The sequence below is a fragment of the Alosa sapidissima genome, chromosome 8 (assembly GCF_018492685.1).
Source record: "Alosa sapidissima isolate fAloSap1 chromosome 8, fAloSap1.pri, whole genome shotgun sequence".
Classification (NCBI taxonomy): Eukaryota; Metazoa; Chordata; class Actinopteri; order Clupeiformes; family Clupeidae; genus Alosa; species Alosa sapidissima.
Window position 1 is genome coordinate 10,018,882 of NC_055964.1, and position 16,720 is coordinate 10,035,601.

The following is a 16,720-nucleotide window of genomic DNA, read 5'->3' on the forward strand; positions in this document are numbered from 1 at the left end:
AATATCCTGGCCGGACTACTGTTGTCAGTGACTTGTATTTGAAGTGAACATGATTTCTTAATGTCTAGTGACATATCAGGGCCATTTTATGATTAATTGAAATACATTTCTTACATACGGTTCCTTTAACCCTCAAATATATATATATTTTTATAATCTATCTAATTATCTTACTCATCATTAACTACTATTGTTATTCTTTCATCTACCATCTTCTATTCTTTTCCATTTTGCACATTCATGGAGTTAACTAGGTTTACATTTCACTACTAATTGTATACTGTTATAACCGTGTATGTGACAAATAAATGTCTGTGAATCTCTGATTCTGATTTTCTTTTGCAGCTGCAAATTCTGCTAACAATCTATTCCACTTTCCACCAGGACTATAGTCATGTGACTGTTATCATATGAGCCCCAGCAGATATTGTTTTCAGGCAAGCCCAGAAATGCCGCTGCAGTCAAGGCCAAAGGCAATGTTACTGCAGTATCAGGGTCCCTGACATTTCTGGCACCTTACTCCTAGGAAGGCTGACACTCCACCCCCCCCCCCCCCCCCTCCTCTATCTCTCTGTTGGTGACACTTTAGAAGGGAAGGGGGTGGGAGATCTGAATCACTTTGGCTCCATGGCCCTTGAGGCACATATTACACCACACATTGATTCTGTCCTCTTCTGCCTATCAACTGGCAGGGGATTCAAAGCCTCTGTGTGCTTTATAAAATGCTACAGTGGCTGATTTTAGATAGTACTTCAGGCATTCAGTCAGTACTATTTAAACATTTAGATAGTACTGACTCCAGATTTACTGCATGTACTGTTGGCAACACTTCAATAGATTCTAACTTCATGCTGAACTCCAGCTTTTGGCTGGCTACAAAAAAAGTGATAGCAAACAAATGTGGATTTTTTCTTTCTTTTGTAGATAGGTAAGTGAGTCCGTTTTTTTCACCACCCCTCCATTTAAGGGTGGAGCTCAAAACTCAATGCATTTAGATGTGTCAGAAATAATTCATCTGAGCCTCTCACGCCGTCAACAGTCAGGTTTGCAAGAGCCGCTTACCAATAGGAGCATCGGTCGTCTCCATGTTGTGAGGCCTATGATCCCTGAGAGGATGACCTGCACACAACAGAAATAGCTCAGTGAGATAAACACACACACACACACACACATTATTTTGTTCTCTCTCACACACACACATACCAAAATGTTCTCTCACACACACACCATCATTTCTCTCTCTCTCTCTCTCTCTCTCACACACACACACATACCAAAATGTTCTCTTTCACACACACACCATAATTTCTCTCTCTCTCTCACTCACACACACACACACACACCAAAATGTGCTCACACACAAACACACAGAAAAACACATTCACTCACTGTTCAATAAAAACAAACCATGTTTACTTTCTGGGTGAACTTTCTGTGTGGCTGGAAGCCCAGCATTTCCTCTTGGAAAAAAATCTATTTTCCTTTCTCTGAATCACACTGCTTCCTGCCCCAGTCCTCCTCCATTCTCCACACCTCTCCTTCCCTTCATTGAGACTTCGAACAATGAAAACAAAACATACACACATGCCACTCTCCAACCTATTCACACATTTCAGCGTGTGTTTGTACTGTCAATTCAGGAGACCCCGAGTGTAACATGCCTTCCCCTAATCTGAGAGTAACTTTGTTTATGGTCCAAACACCACAGCTGGTCTCATCTAATAACAGAGTCCCCACTAGAGGCCTATGGAAGCAGTGCCCTAAGGACACCAAATATTGCTGCAGGCACAGGCGATTGTGGACAGGCTTTCAGCCCTGACATCCTGAGGTCACTGGAGGGGAAGGGATGCAGACAAGTGTGTCGACAGTAGGAGAGGGCAGTGGGCGGACGTGTGTGTGTGTGTGTGTGATGTAAATATGTGTGCGCATAATGTGAATGTGTTTGTGTGTGTGTGTGTGTGTGTGTGTGTGTGTGTGTATAAGAGTAATGTGTATGACAGTAATGTGTGTGTGTGTGTGTGTGCGCAGAGGTCAATGAGTTCTCCATGCGTTGTGGCTAACCGGCCTTAATCACCTTTTACGCACCATTAAATTGTCACCATTTGGTTTCTGCTGTCTTCACAGTGCCCTGGTGCAGACTAAAATTCATTGTGTTTATGAGCATGGATTTAGCTGCACAGACAGCATTCACACTACTTGTTCAATAGACATAGTGAGAACATTGTGTACTGTATATTTTATATTGCATACAGACAGGCTATGTCTACATAGGAGCCATAGCTGGCATTTTTCAGAATGCTGTATAATGCATCCATTCTTAATAATAATAATAGCATTGTTGTCTATTGTTTTTATTATACTGGGCAGGGGGGGGGGATAGTTTGGTAACCCTTTACTTTACTAAGTTGATATGGTGTGTTCTCGAAGATTATAACTACTATGAAATACCTTACACATTCTTAGCATCTAGTTTAAAGACAAATTCCAGGCCTAAATTCATAGAAGTTTTACAATATTTGCCAATTGCTCACTAAAAATGAATGCTTAGACCAAAGGCTCAAAACCTAAACTTCTTGTAACCATACCTTAAACACAGTGTAACCATATCTTAAACACAGTGTAACCATATCTTAAACACAGTGTAACCATACCATATTCTGCTTTGCACTTTTTTTGCGATTCTGCAACATGCTTACGGCAAAGCACACACTGTTCCTGTCCCTTACATTAGACACATTGTTCAAAAATAGTCTAGTAAAACTTGCAATAGTAAAACTTGCAATAGTGTATTTTTGATTTTGCAGGCCCAGGTTTCCCTTGAAAAAGAGATGTAAGATCTCAATGGGACTCACCTGCTAAAATAAAGGATGAATAAATAAATTGTTAGAAGAACAACAACTGTAAAATGATTATTGGAGCATTTCTATTTTGGAGTTTCACATAAGACTCTGAGAAAATTCCAATACAGATAGTAAAGATTGCAATGTTTTACATAAAGCACATCAGTGTGTTGTAGTTGACTTGAAAGAGTAATTCAAATGGTGAATGTGTGTATCATTTTGTTGCAAGAATGACATTTTGAAAAATAATTGTTAGGTGTCGATTGTAGAGTTTCATTTTGACACAGATGTGAGTTGTTTATCTCCAAGTGCTCTCTTATGTGGCTTGTGAGTTTTGACACAATGAGGCTTATTATACAAAAAGCGTGTAAGCCATTGGCAAAAAACTGTAATTTGGGTAAACAATTTATAGCAGGCTACCAGTAAGATTTTAGATCAGGTTCATATATCTCCTTGGGTGGCCTATGTACTTGGTGCTAATTGTTAATATATAATTAAAGATAGATATAACTAAATTACACTGTAATGCCTGACATTTGTCAGTAATTTAGACTAAAACAAGTATAGTACGCTTTACACACACACAGACAATAATTCAGAATACCCAAACTATGTCTTACTGTGTTTTACTACTATGTAGGCTAGTCATCAAAGAGATTTTGTCTAAATTCTAACAAGGTCCATCCAGAGCTGATTCTGATCTACGTGATTCTGATCTAAGTTTAATGATTGTATTTCCTGCTTGAGTATTTCTTTCTTTCTTGTCCATGCAATGTCAAATGTGTTCCAACTGTTGGAATTTAGTTTGACTGGTTTGGGACTTATTATTTTAAATTAAAGCCAAAAAGCCTACTCAGTAGTTTCTACTTTCCAATCGACCATATGACTGAGCTGCTCCACCCATCATCTATATCTATCCATTTATCCAGGAACTAATTGCAGTCAGTGTAATGAATGCCCTTGATTAGCATCAGATGCTGTCAGCTATTCTAGTCACTGGTGAGGATAGAACAGTTACAGATGGAAGATGGGGTGGGGAGCAGAGCCAGGTTAAGAACCACTTAAATTTTCACAATTTAATCCATACTTTCAGGTAGCAGTAACTGCAATTTAGTAGTGCCAATATTGCAACCTGTTCTTGTAATCTTTTCACTTTAAATAATAGAGGATAAGGCTAAAGAATATCCCTACCAACAATCTAAGCTTTTAGCTCTCCTAAAGTAAAATAAATTCTTATATTAACCAGCTTCTGTCTGATGCATGCTGAACTGTCAACACAAAGTTAATGTTAACAGTTGTCTCCAGCTAAAACCTGCATGTGGAAAAAGTGTAAGACACGGAGCAGGGCTAAGCTGATATTTTTTACCTGATGTAAGCAATTGAGAAATTGATACGTTCCAATTCCTCGTATCGTTGCTGAGTAGCAGCAGCTGCAATGCCATTGACGGGACCTGAGCAAACTAGCTTTACAACCCTTCTGCTCCTCGGCGCTCAGCTCTGTAAATGTAACTGTAGCCTACCTGTTGATATGTCGCGAAAAGTTGGGTTGCCAAGTGACTGTAACCTCATATAGTTAGGCTACAGTTTAATTTACACAGACTACTGAAATTGGAGGACTCTCATTGGAGGTCGTCATCTTTGCCAGAACACCACAAATTAGTTATGATTTCATAAATGTGGGCTAGCCTACAATGTAGGCCTACTCTAATGTTTACATTTAAAAATCGATGATTGTAGGCTACAACTCCAGTAATTATACAATAGCCTATGAGTTCTCCATGCGTCCAAACAGTAACTTGTGCTGTTCACTTATTAAAATCTTACGCACTGATGAGCCTGCCCAGAACGGGCAGGAATTCCGAACAGGAGGCGAGTTGCTGAGGGAAAGAGCCCCAAAGGAGAGCGCCACCATGGAGCAGCCGAGAGCCAACTGCAGCAATCCCAGTGAAAGCAACGGGCGGCCGGGTAGCAGCGCCGGAATGAGCCGCGACTGAGATCCAGGCATACGAGATCCAGGGGTGGGAATGCAGCGGCTGCGACTTCTGTACGATGGATCCCCCAGCGGAGGGGCAAGCGAGACCCTGCTAACACGACAACACGATCCTGGCAGGACTACTGGCAACGACATTGGAGACGCGCGACTGGCAACAGAACAATAGACCTTAAACAAGGGAGGATCATCAATAGAAGTCGTTCGCTCATTTTACTATCTGTAGCTGTGTGTAGCAGAACAAGGCTTACTTCCTCCCTCTGGTCAGTCCGTGCGCTGTTTCTACATGATCCTTCCTTCGGAGGTAGCTGAGTTTTAAGTTTTAAAATAACTCCTCTCTGTGACCGGGTGTTCGGATTGCGTTTCAAATTGTTTGGCAGAGGGACAGAGAAGGCGGAGGGTGGGGGTCGCGTGGGAATAGGCCACACAACCCGTTTGTTTTCGAAAAGGAAGACAAATAATGGGTGTGAAATTTTAATCTTATCTTAAATTTATCTCAACGATTACTTGCTGGCTAACCCAAAGGGTCTCTGGAGTTTGGTAAAAACATAAAATTGGATAAACATAATTTTCTGTGGGGTTGTTTCACTCCGCGCAACAGCTGTTTTCTGAACGCAAACGTTCTACATATTTAATGAAAACCGTCACTATTTCCTGTTCCTTTTAAAGGGCTCAAGGGTAAAAAAGAAGGCTAGGCCTACAAATTAAAGGACATGAACCAGCCCCCGAAGGACCATGGCGGGAATTATCTTTCTAGAGGTGGTAGAGTGTACAGTAGGCCTACAAGTCCGGCTTCAAGCCTAAATCCTGCAATATTTTGGTTCCAACCATTCACTTAAATAAATATGACATAAATCAGCTCATTCTAATTATCACAGTTCTTAAGCCAGGTAGATGTGCGCACAGGTAGAACCAATAGGCGACTTCAGGGGTGTCCAAACTACAGCCTGCGGGCCAACTGCGTCCCGCCACGCACTTTAATCCGGCCCGCCAAGCAATTATTTAGATCCGCCCGCCACACACTTTAATTCGGCCTGCCGTACATTTAATTAATTAGGTTATCATATGCCACTCGCTATTTTTTTCCAGCATAGACGACGTTGTGATTAACTTTAGGCCACTGCAAACTGCTTAACACTCTTGTTAGAGAGCGTTTACCATATCAATGTCAAAACAGCTTGTTACATCGAGATACATACTGTAGTATCTCCATTGCAGCAGATCTAACTACTCCATTTAATTGGGAACGCATTTGAGCGTGCACAAGAGGGAGAGAGTGCAACAGGTTCCAGCTGGCTTGTTATTGTTGATAATTGATATCTCCTTTTTATAAGAACCTTTTGGTTACACTTTCTATGAAGGTTGTATTTATAACGCCCTAAGCATTCATAATGTTTTATAAGGTGTCTATAAAGCATTGTAATGCTCATTATTACCATCTATATCTATTCACAAGTCGTCATAACCAACTTCATAATGCATTATGACAGCTAATTATGAATAATGATCAAATTCAGATTTTAATCTGAATAATGCATTATAAATATGTCAAGATCTGCCTACTCACTTGTCAGTTTTATGATGCATCATAACTACTTTGCTTTGCTAAATGCGTATAGTGATGCATAAAGAGTTTTGACTACTACTGTAGTCCTATATCTATAGCTTTAAGTATATGTAATAAAGTTATAATAATTTATACATCTCCGTACAGCACACAATTATAAACAGCTATGCAATATCATAAGTGTTATTTGTCAGCTCTAAGTAAAGTGACAAGAATATGACCCTATTATTAACAAATATAATTAAAGGGTGCAATGAACTACGTACAGAGTCTAGCATCTTTACCCCATATGCACAATATTATAAATTACTATGTTAATGTCATAGGTGTTATTTGTCAGCTTTAGGTAAAGTAGAGCAAATGAGGTGTTGTTATAAATAGATATAAGGTTATTATAAACAAATATGAGGCACAATGAAATGAGAGCCTGGACAGTAAAGACAAAAGGAATGCATTTAGTTCACTTTATTTTCATTAAAACCAACACACATAATCAGACTGATTATCAATGCTCTGAGCACATTACACAAACACAATGAGACAGGCCAAAAAAGTGGCACGGCATGGTCCTATATTTTGTGGTGGTGGTTATTATTGGAATAAAACTCACAATGCCACTGAAATCTATCTTGGGTCATTTTGAAAGATTGTTCGAATCAAAATAGACCTTTGGTTTAAATGAAAATAAAGTGAACTAAATGCATTCCTTTTGTCTTTACTGTCCAGGCTCTCATTTCATTGTAAGATAATAGGGTCATATTCTTGTCACTTTACTTAGAGCTGACAAATAACACTTATGATATTGCATAGCTGTTTATAATTCTGTGCTGTACGGAGATGTATAAATTATTATAACTTTATTATATATACTTATAGCTATAGATATATAGGACTACAGTAGAAGTCAAAACTCTTTATGCATCACTATACGCATTTAGCAAAGCAAAGTAATTATGATGCACAGTGGCGGATTTAGCAAATTGGGGGCCCAAGGCGAAGGTATGTATGCCCCCCCCCCCCCCCCCCCCCCCCCCCCCATCCGATCTTTAAAAGAGAACAAAAAAAATGTAGTCTACCGACTGAATGGTGGATAGGCAGGTAAAGCTAATCTACGGGAAAGTAAAGGTTGGAGAGGAGAAACAGAGAACTCGACCCCCCCCACCACCACCTAAAAAACCCTGGTGATGGCCCTTTAATTCCCCTTTACGCCTGTTTGCTTTTCTCCTACTCATATTATAGGCAACTTCTTGAAATAATTGTTTTAATACTTATATATTAATTGGTAGGCCTACACTTTAAATTTCTGTACTATCTTGTCATATACATTGAGGGCAGCCGTGACCCACTGGTTAGCACTCCGGACTTGTAACCGGAGGGTTGCCGGTTCTGAGCCCCGACCAGTGGGCCGTGCCTGAAATGCCCTTGAGCAAGGCACCTAACCCCTCACTGCTCCCCGAGCGCCACCGTTGTAGCAGGCAGCTCACTGCGCCGGGATTAGTGTGTGCTTCACCTCACTGTGTGTTCACTGTGTGCTGTTTGTGTTTCACTAATTCACCGATTGGGTTAAATGCAGAGACCAAAATTTCCCTCACGGGATCAAAAAAGTATATACTTATACTTATACACCAGAACGAGCATCAGGTGGCTGAAATGCAGTCATTTCCAACCTATTCCCAACTGCTGCATCTGCTTTGCACTGCATGACATCTGATTATAATTTCACCATAGGGTAGCCTACACAATTAGGCAATGGCTATATTTTGGATATATTTAGGCTCGGCTTAAATGTCACTGGACAGACCGACAGAATTGTTTTTTTTTAGGCTACTCCAGCCGACAGTCTGTCCTGCATTGACAACATGTTACATAGCCTAAACAAATGTTATAGGCCTAGGTTTTTCTACTTTTTACTTGTATGCTCGATTTTGAACTATCTACTTTGTGAATGAAGTTGTAGCCTACTTTCCTTTGTTCAATGTGCATGTTGAACGATGCTGGCAAGCAGGTCCCTGTTTCCCTGTCATTGCTCTCGTCTTGTTTTTGCTGAACCTTCCAGTGAAGTTTTCTGAGCTGTTAGATTTATAGAACATCTACTTCCGTGTAATAACATGGGCTGATACCACATACAGTAAACCAGTCGTAACTTTTATTATCGTGGGGTAGGCTAACGCTTTGGGCGAATTCGCGATGTAGGCCTAATTCACAAACGAAACAGGCATGAGAGGGGAGATTTTCTGACGTTTCAACAACGAAACAGAGTTTGCCATCGTTGCAAGAAATAAGCAAATTTGTCGCTAGTCGCTAAATGCCATTTCTCTCGCTAGGGATGGCCAAAACTTAATCTAGCGACAGAATCGCTAAATTGTCAACACTTTCCCAGTCGTCCTTTGTGTTTATCTTTCGCGCAACGCACGTTACAGACTAGTCCATTTCATTGTGGAAGTAGGGGGTGTATGTGTAGGGACATAACCACGAACTGGACATTTAAACTACTACGTCAATGTTTTAAGTATTTCTTAATAATATTATTACAATTTACCATACTTTAGAAGCGTTCATGATGATAAGGATTTTTTATTTTTTTATTTTTAGGTTGGTTGGGGGCCCCCCTACTAAGACTACTGGTAAGAGGCCCCAAGCAGCCGCCTTAGACCGCCTCTGATGATGCATCATAAAACTGACAAGTGAGTAGGCAGATCTTGACATATTTATAATGCATTATTCAGATTAAAATTATAATCATTCATAATTAGCTGTCATAATGCATCATGAAGTCGGTTATGACGACTTGTGAATACATATAGATGGTAATAATGAGCATTACAATGCTTTATAGACACCTTATAAAACATTATGAATGCATTCATAGGGCGTTATAAATACAACCTTCATAGAAAGCGTTACCAAACTTTTAAAAGGAAATCGCGATGGCAAAAGTAGTTCTGACCATTTATAAACTGTGAGCCATAGGCACAGCACTAGCCATAGGCTAGTGGAGCTGGCAAAAGAGTCTTAAAGGTGCACCATTTATAAATGAATTAAACAACATCAAATGAACAGTATTTCTTAAGAAATTAATTTTCTACAACAAAATTACTTTGTCATTTAAATGATACAAAACATTATATACATTATTTTTTTGTTGTGTGGCCCGCAGGCCAATTTTTAAAACCCAATGTGGCCCTTGAGTCAAAAAGTTTGGACACCCCTGGGCTACATGGCAGAACTTTTGTCCTATCTGTTTAGAGCCCGTTTTGCGTTCCCTCGCAAGTCAAAGGTATGGAGGTGTAACAGAGGTCATAATTCGTCCGCCGCTCACGGCCCCACGAACCCGCCACCTCAACACACACCGGCATGGGAGTCGAAGGTTAGGGGTGTGAGGATTTTTACACGGTCAACTAGCATGCTAGCTCAGTTCGCCTCCGTTACAGAGGGAATGCAAAACATATTGGGAGGGAATGCAAAAGTATTGCGACGGAACGCAAAAGGGGCTCAAAAAATAAATCCCCACTTCCAAAAAGATCATTCCCACCATGTTCCTTCGGAGGCTCCATACGTAGGCCCATGTCAAGCATATAGATAGATAGATAGATAGATACTTTATTGATCCCCAAGGGAAATTCAAGGTCTCAGTATCATACAGACATGAGACATCACACACAACATGCACTTACAGCGGAAAAAGTAATAAGAAAACTCCACTGTACAATAGATACAGTAGAAGATAAACATGATACTAAAATAGGCTACTAAATATAGTGTACTATAAAAACTCAATCAAATATCAAAAATCAACAGTGTGCTTAAGGATGCTTAAGGATGATCAAGCATGACAGGGCAGGGACTGAGCCTGTAATTCAGAGTGCAGCTGAGGATGATCGCTTCCTTGTTGTCCCTGTCAAGGGTGCCATGGTCGTGGACCCCTCAACAGACACAAGCAAGATGCAATATACAGTTGAATGGGTGGGGATAGTAATATGGACATATAAGAGAATAATGTATAATGTTAAACAAAACTATGTCCGTGCAAGAATAGATTGAGGTAAAAGGGTTACAGCCATTGGTCAAGTATTGAGTAAGGTATTAAGCATCAAGTACGGCCACAGTCCAAGAGGGAGGGAGGGGGTTGTGCAAATGTGCTAATATAGCATGTAAACAGACTATGCAGGGGGAGGGAGGGGGTTGTGCAAATTTGCTAATATAGCATGTAAACAGACTATGCAGAGAAGTCTATCTCTCCTCTACCCTGAAGTGAAGCATTGAACAGTTCAATGGCCCTGGGGACAAATGACTTCCTCAGTCTATCAGTTGTGCATGACAGTGAGCGAAGTCTCCAGCTGATCAGGCTCTTCTGCTTTACATTAGTGCTATGGAGTGGATGACATTCATTGTCCAAGTTGCTGATCAGTTTGTTCAGGGTCCTTCTGTCTGATATTGAAGTGATGCACTCCAGTTCGGCTCCCACGACAGAGCCAGCTTTCCTTACCAGCCTATCTAGTCGCCCAGCATCCTTCTTCTTTGTGCTTCCTCCCCAGCATACCACAGAAGAGGACACTGGCAACAACAGACTGGTAAAACATCCTGAGGAGCTTACTGCAGACATTGAAGGACTGTAGCCTCCTCAGGAAGTACAGCCTGCTCTGCCCTTTCTTGTAGTGCTTCAGTATTGGCTGACAAGTCCAGTTTATTGTCCATATGGAAATTATCCAGAACCTGAACTGTAGGCCTAGGCTAATGAATAATATTGCATTGAATAATAGGCTTCAGTGGTTTTGAAAGTAACCATATCATTTCTTGATTTCACTGAGAATCCTGGGAAGTGTTATTTTTTGTAGTCCATATAAGATGTGCTTGTTTTACTAAATCATTGTGCTCTCATTTTAGATTGTGCTTTTACTAAATTGTGATTTTAGTAAATAGTGCATATTATCAATATCTTGCAATGACACCGCTGGGGATGGGTTCCTACATTTCAAATAAATGAGACAAAAACTTGATCTTTGGCCTACCACCTTTAGCCTACTCCTCATTTGCCATTCTGTTAGCCTATTATAAATTATAAAAGAATTTATTCATGATGACACAATGTTATGCTATAAATTTCATCATCTGTTTTTTTTATACAAAAAAGCTCTATAGACACCATCTGAATGGTTTGGAATACAAAATGCAGTTTGTAGAGTAACAAAATAGATGAACCCTTCAACCTTTTTCAGCGGTTATGATGGAGACACTGGACTTATAACATTGCACAGGGATGTAGTGGAGGCTAAACGCATGTAAACACAGTTTACGCATCTCCTGAATTGCGGAAATAGCGTTTACGCACCTCCAAATTGCATCTATCCACTTCTATTGCGTTTATCCACCTTTAAATAGCATACAGTTTTATAATAATTTATCATAATTACAATAAAATACAATCTTGGGTACAAAGTACAAACTAATTGTGGATGCTACTATAGCATTCATACTGCACTCCTACACACTTAATGCATGCTGCACCATAAGCAAGTGTTTGTGTTTTGCTTGTTTTTTTTTATTTCCATTTCTTTGTATCCCCTCACACTTTGGTTGAGGTGAAATATGTGTGTGTGCTTGTTGCATTTTTTGATAACTAACAGGTACAAACAGGTCATTCTTACCAAGAAACGAAGGAGGCTTCTAAGTGTTTGTGGTTGAGGAGTGTGAAGTGCAAGTGTGGCCTATGAGGGAACACCCGTGGGGTATACTACGAAGCACGTTAGACATATCTAGGCTATGTAGACATATCGAGGCTTGACAACGCCTTGACTCAGGGGTATACGTTAAGTGATACTACGATTGCAGTTATGTGATATATTTGTCAAACTAGGCTTTCAGCTCAGATCTGTGCGCGTTCTCGGTGTTGGGATGACGTTGGCCAATCGTGAAACGTGGAGACGCACAAGACCGCCTCTATTCAAAAACAATTACTTTCGCATTCATGAGAGATTCATTTTTGTGTCTAACCAATAACATCAAATAAATCAATTGTCATCAGTTGTTGTATGGTATACACGTCCATAGTGGGATATTTGCACGCACCGCCCTAAAGCGCATTCGAGATCCAAAATGTTAGTAGAGGCGGAGCTCCACCTGTAAAATATATGACAGAATCCTACACGTGAGATAACTTCGTTTTTAAGACAATTGATTGGTCAGTGTGCGGTAGATTACACGATTTGAGCAATAACTTAGTACATAACCTCCTCCCGACCAGGTTTGGTTGACAGCATAAGATACCATGGTGATATAGCGATAACAGATCCACTTTCGTGTCACAGCATAGCCTGGCTTTGAGCGCAACATACCTCTCTAACCCACTAATCGAGATTCGTAGTACACCCCACCAGTGATATCCTTGGTACCATCACATGGTAGCCTATAGCGATGTGGTCAGGATACACACCAGTATACTGTGGTCCACCTTACCGATGACTGGTCATGGTCCGCCTGATCACAGAATTTATAGTATACCCACCTCTTTTTTTACCACTACACCCCTGACCACCAGCCACCAGTGTAACAGCAAGAGTTTCATTAATAATGTAAAACATAGGTCATTATAAGATTATTTAACTTGATTTATTTGGTGTTTGTAAAGTGAAATTCCACAACAGATCCAGACAGACTTGTCCAGTCATCAACACTCTCTCGACATTGTTTCTCCACAACCTGTGGAAGCCATCAGAGAAAAATAAAGACAATAAAGAAACACTAAAAAACAGAAGGTCGAAAGCACTTAAAACCATGTGTGGAGGTACAGCTGGCTAACGTACAATCAAGCCGAAAAAACAGTGTACGCTTGAGACAGCAACAGTATATTATGACTTGTGACGACAGCATCAAACAAGCATCCACAACCTCTCAGCACTCATGAATACCTCTTTTTTGGAAACATTACTTCTTCGTCATCACTTGTTTCATTTCTGCAGAGGACGAGGGTGACGCGCATACAGCATTTAAGGTTTTGGTGTCGTCAGTTCCCTGTTTTCCCCTTAGTTTTGAGCTTGTGAGCAGCAGTGTATATAAGTCCAGAGGGCTGGATTGTCACGTCCCCAAGCCTCTATACATTATTTCATAAAGTAAAAAGGCACTTCAAAAAATTGTAACAAAATCCAGTGTACTGTATTTAAACCATTCTACACTCAGAACCATGAGGAAAGGAATGCTGACAGAAGTAAAAAGAATACAAAGGTCACACGCTGTATTGTACTGTGACCTTTCCAAATAGATTCCGGAGACTCGTTGTGGAGTCTCAATGTAAAAGATACAAAACATAATTCTAACAGAAGAAAATGCTAGTTTATACAGTAGCACACGACAGGCTTAAGGTGTTAATGAGGTGAAAAGGGACTCGTGGCAATATATTTCAGTCGCTCTGCACAAACTGAACTTTTTTTGCATAGGCAAGAAAATGTGTGGTTCCTAGATTATTTAATACAAAGGGTGAAAAAAAAAAAACAATTTAAAAGTCAAGAAGTAAATACAATAGAAAAAAAATGAAAAAAAGAATTGATCCTATCCACAAGGACAGAAAGTTTGACTTCTTTGAAGCAAGAAAGAAATCAGGGAAATAAAAATGCGTGAGAAGAAACTTAAAAGCAGGAGGGCTTCCAAGTCAGCAGCAGATTGTTGCGGGGCACAGGAAGGTGGGGGGATTAGGGGATTGCCCCTGTGGAATGGTATAGCCTGGGGCTGCCAGACTATCTCTCCGATAGATCAGTTTTGCTGGGATTATAGTGTGGAAACTCTCAATTAGAAAGACCTTGGCTCATTAGATTTTCAATAGGACCAATCAGCAATCTGAGGGGTGTGGTGCAGGAGATGACATCTAGACAAAATGTTGGAATTTGAAATCCAACCACCACAAAATGGCTGCTGTTAAAGAGGTTGGACACTGCAGTGTCATGTAAGGGCTCTTTAGCATGTTTGATTTTCCAACTGGCTCTGGTATGGTTCTCCTGCAGGTTATTAAGAGCTCAGTCTTTGTTACAACACTTCTACACAAGATCCAAACATTGGCAGAATAATTTTCGATCGATGCTCATTTGTGACACCCCTCGGCCAATCACAATCCAATAGAGCGTTTCCAGACCACAATAAGTGCAGTGTAAATTTGGGTGGCAGCGCCAGGCTAGTGGAATGGTGTCGCCGTGTTCTGAGCCAAGCAGGGGATATTCCTTCATCTCTATCTCTTTCACTCCCCCTCTTCTTCCTTTCATTCTTTCCTTCTACAGCTCAGTGTCCTGATACTTCTGTGCGTTCTGGGCATAGTAGCCCCGCCGCGTCTGCTCGGCAAGTTGCCGGCGGTACTCGTCGTCCTCCTCGCTGGGCTGGTACGGTCGCCCGTCTGCTGAGTAGGGCAGCTTGGAGGGTGGTGTCTGTGGCTCGGGCCGAGAGCTGGACCTGAACGACACAAAAGAGATCCACCAATCAATGAACCGTTCATCTGATCAAACACACTTCAATGGTCCTCGCTATTTATCTCAGGGGTCCGACTAAGTAGTGATAATGTTTGCCAAAGTCTGCCATTACATGCCAGTGCCACTCGTAGGTTTGCCTCCAAGTCTGATGACTGGCTAGCCTGGGTGAACCCAGGCAAACCTGATAGAAAAATTGAATTTGCTGTGCAGGTCCATCTGGAAATGAGCCCACTGACGCGTGCGTTCAGAGTAACCAGTAGAGAAATTACACTTAACCCAATTCCAAAGACAATACACGTTCCTGGGCTTTTGGTGATTCGCAAACAGACGTCAATGGGCTCCTTTCCAGACCAACCTGCAAAGCAAATTCAAATTTGCTAACAGGTTCGTCTGGGTTCACCCAGGCTAATGACTGGCAGTCACAGAGACTCAAAATGCTACAGAGAAGGAGGAATCTGAAACTGAGACTAGCCAATAGGCCACATTTTTGCTTAGCTAGCAGCAGCTGCAGTGCTCCTGAAGAGACCATGGATCATACAGTCTACGGGCCTGTGCATGTACTGTAGGCTACTCCTGTAACTATACTCTAGCTGGTCATATGACAGTGGAAAGTATCTTACTACATGTTGCACATGAAGTTACACACAGTTACTCAATTAATGTCAGTATTAAATACAAGTGCTGTAACATTATTACACCACAGCAGGGCATGATTAGTTACATAGCCAGATGGATGTCTGGATTATATCCACCTCTCGTACTCTGGTAGAGCCAACATTGACTGCCCAGGGAGTGTATAGCGCTTTAGAATTAGGTCTACTATAACAGATTCACTGTGAGAGGGCTGCCTCTCACACAATCACTTGTTTATTCACATTCACTCACTTTATTCTGTCACTCACTTTCTTACCCAATGGGCTGCGGCCGATTGTGGTCCAACTTCTGGGACTTTATAGGGACAGCATAGATGTCTGGATGCTTCTGGGCTATCTCCATCTGAAAAAGGATGACAAATTACTAACCACCCAACAAATAAATATGCACACACACACACACACACACACACACACACACACACACAGTATAGACAGTATACACTGTATACTTAGATACAGACAGACACACATCTGGGACAGAACCCTCACCCTGGCATTCTGTGCTTCTTGTAGCTCCAGCATCCTCTGCGCTCGGGCGAAGTGGTCCATCTTCTCAAAGGCGCGCACCTTCCCCAGGAAGGACTTGAGCGACGGGTCCTCGGGGGTCTCCTCGGTCTGCTCACGACCGGCCAGTGCCGGGGCCGGCCCCTGCGGTGGCAGCGGCTGGATGTCGACGACGGGCGGGCCCCGGGAGACGCGGGATGCAGAGGAAGGCCTGAGGGCGGCGGTGGGGTGCGGCGGGGGCCGTCCCACGCCGGGCGAGTCCTGACTGCGCGGGTGGTCGCTGCTTGTGGGGCTGCTGGAATGAGAGTCGTAGCCTCTGCTGGAGTCGGAGGGGCCCCGGACCGGCCCTTCGTCCCGGGGAGGGAGCTTCACCTGGAACAGCCAGAGAGTAAAACCAGAGAGTCATTTACCATACAGTACCATTTCTTCCCTCCTCTACCTTCTTCTTCTACCACTTTCTCCTCTTATCACACTTTGACTAGTGCTTATAATGCTGGCACTCTTATCCTCTAGCAATAAGGTCTCCTCAGCACTGTAGCTTGAATGTTATTCACTTGCTAGTTACTCTCCACTGGCTCCCTATAGTGGCCAGAATTAAATTGAAATCTCTCACTTTGGCCTATAGGACACTGACTGGATCTGCTCCCTGCTATCTTAATTCAATATTCCAATGATCCCAACCGCCCACTGCGGTCTTCTGATGAGCGTCTGTTGTG

The 16,720-nt window shown here is 41.7% G+C and overlaps 2 protein-coding genes and 1 long non-coding RNA gene across 12 annotated transcripts in view; 1 reads left to right on the forward strand and 2 right to left on the reverse strand.

Annotated features, from left to right (window-relative positions):
* The window catches only part of fam189a2 (family with sequence similarity 189 member A2), a 22,835-nt gene extending 16,765 nt beyond the window's left edge, over positions 1 to 6,070 (reverse strand). The window contains exons 1-2 of one of the 4 annotated variants that reach the window (XM_042101028.1): positions 4,669 to 6,070; positions 1,063 to 1,119 (exon numbers count right to left, since the gene is read on the reverse strand). In XM_042101028.1, the coding sequence (XP_041956962.1) occupies positions 1,063 to 1,119; positions 4,669 to 4,968 (357 nt within the window). In that variant the 5' untranslated portion in view covers positions 4,969 to 6,070. The other 3 variants (XM_042101030.1, XM_042101031.1, XM_042101029.1) reach the window with 3 other exon arrangements.
* On the forward strand, positions 5,052 to 16,224 carry LOC121715374. Its single transcript, XR_006033593.1, has 3 exons — positions 5,052 to 5,134; positions 8,990 to 9,081; positions 16,014 to 16,224. It is a non-coding gene; the product is annotated as an uncharacterized LOC121715374 (long non-coding RNA).
* LOC121715367 (tight junction protein ZO-2-like) overlaps positions 12,985 to 16,720 on the reverse strand; it is an 87,517-nt gene continuing 83,781 nt past the window's right edge. For 6 of the 7 annotated variants that reach the window (XM_042101015.1, XM_042101016.1, XM_042101013.1 and 3 more), the window contains 3 exons: positions 15,990 to 16,376; positions 15,755 to 15,840; positions 12,985 to 14,827 (listed from right to left, as the gene is read on the reverse strand). In XM_042101015.1, coding sequence (XP_041956949.1) covers positions 14,653 to 14,827; positions 15,755 to 15,840; positions 15,990 to 16,376 — 648 coding nt within the window. In that variant the 3' untranslated portion in view covers positions 12,985 to 14,652. Of the gene's footprint in view, positions 14,828 to 15,746; positions 15,841 to 15,989; positions 16,377 to 16,720 lie in introns of all 7 variants that reach the window. The other variant, XM_042101020.1, reaches the window with a different exon arrangement.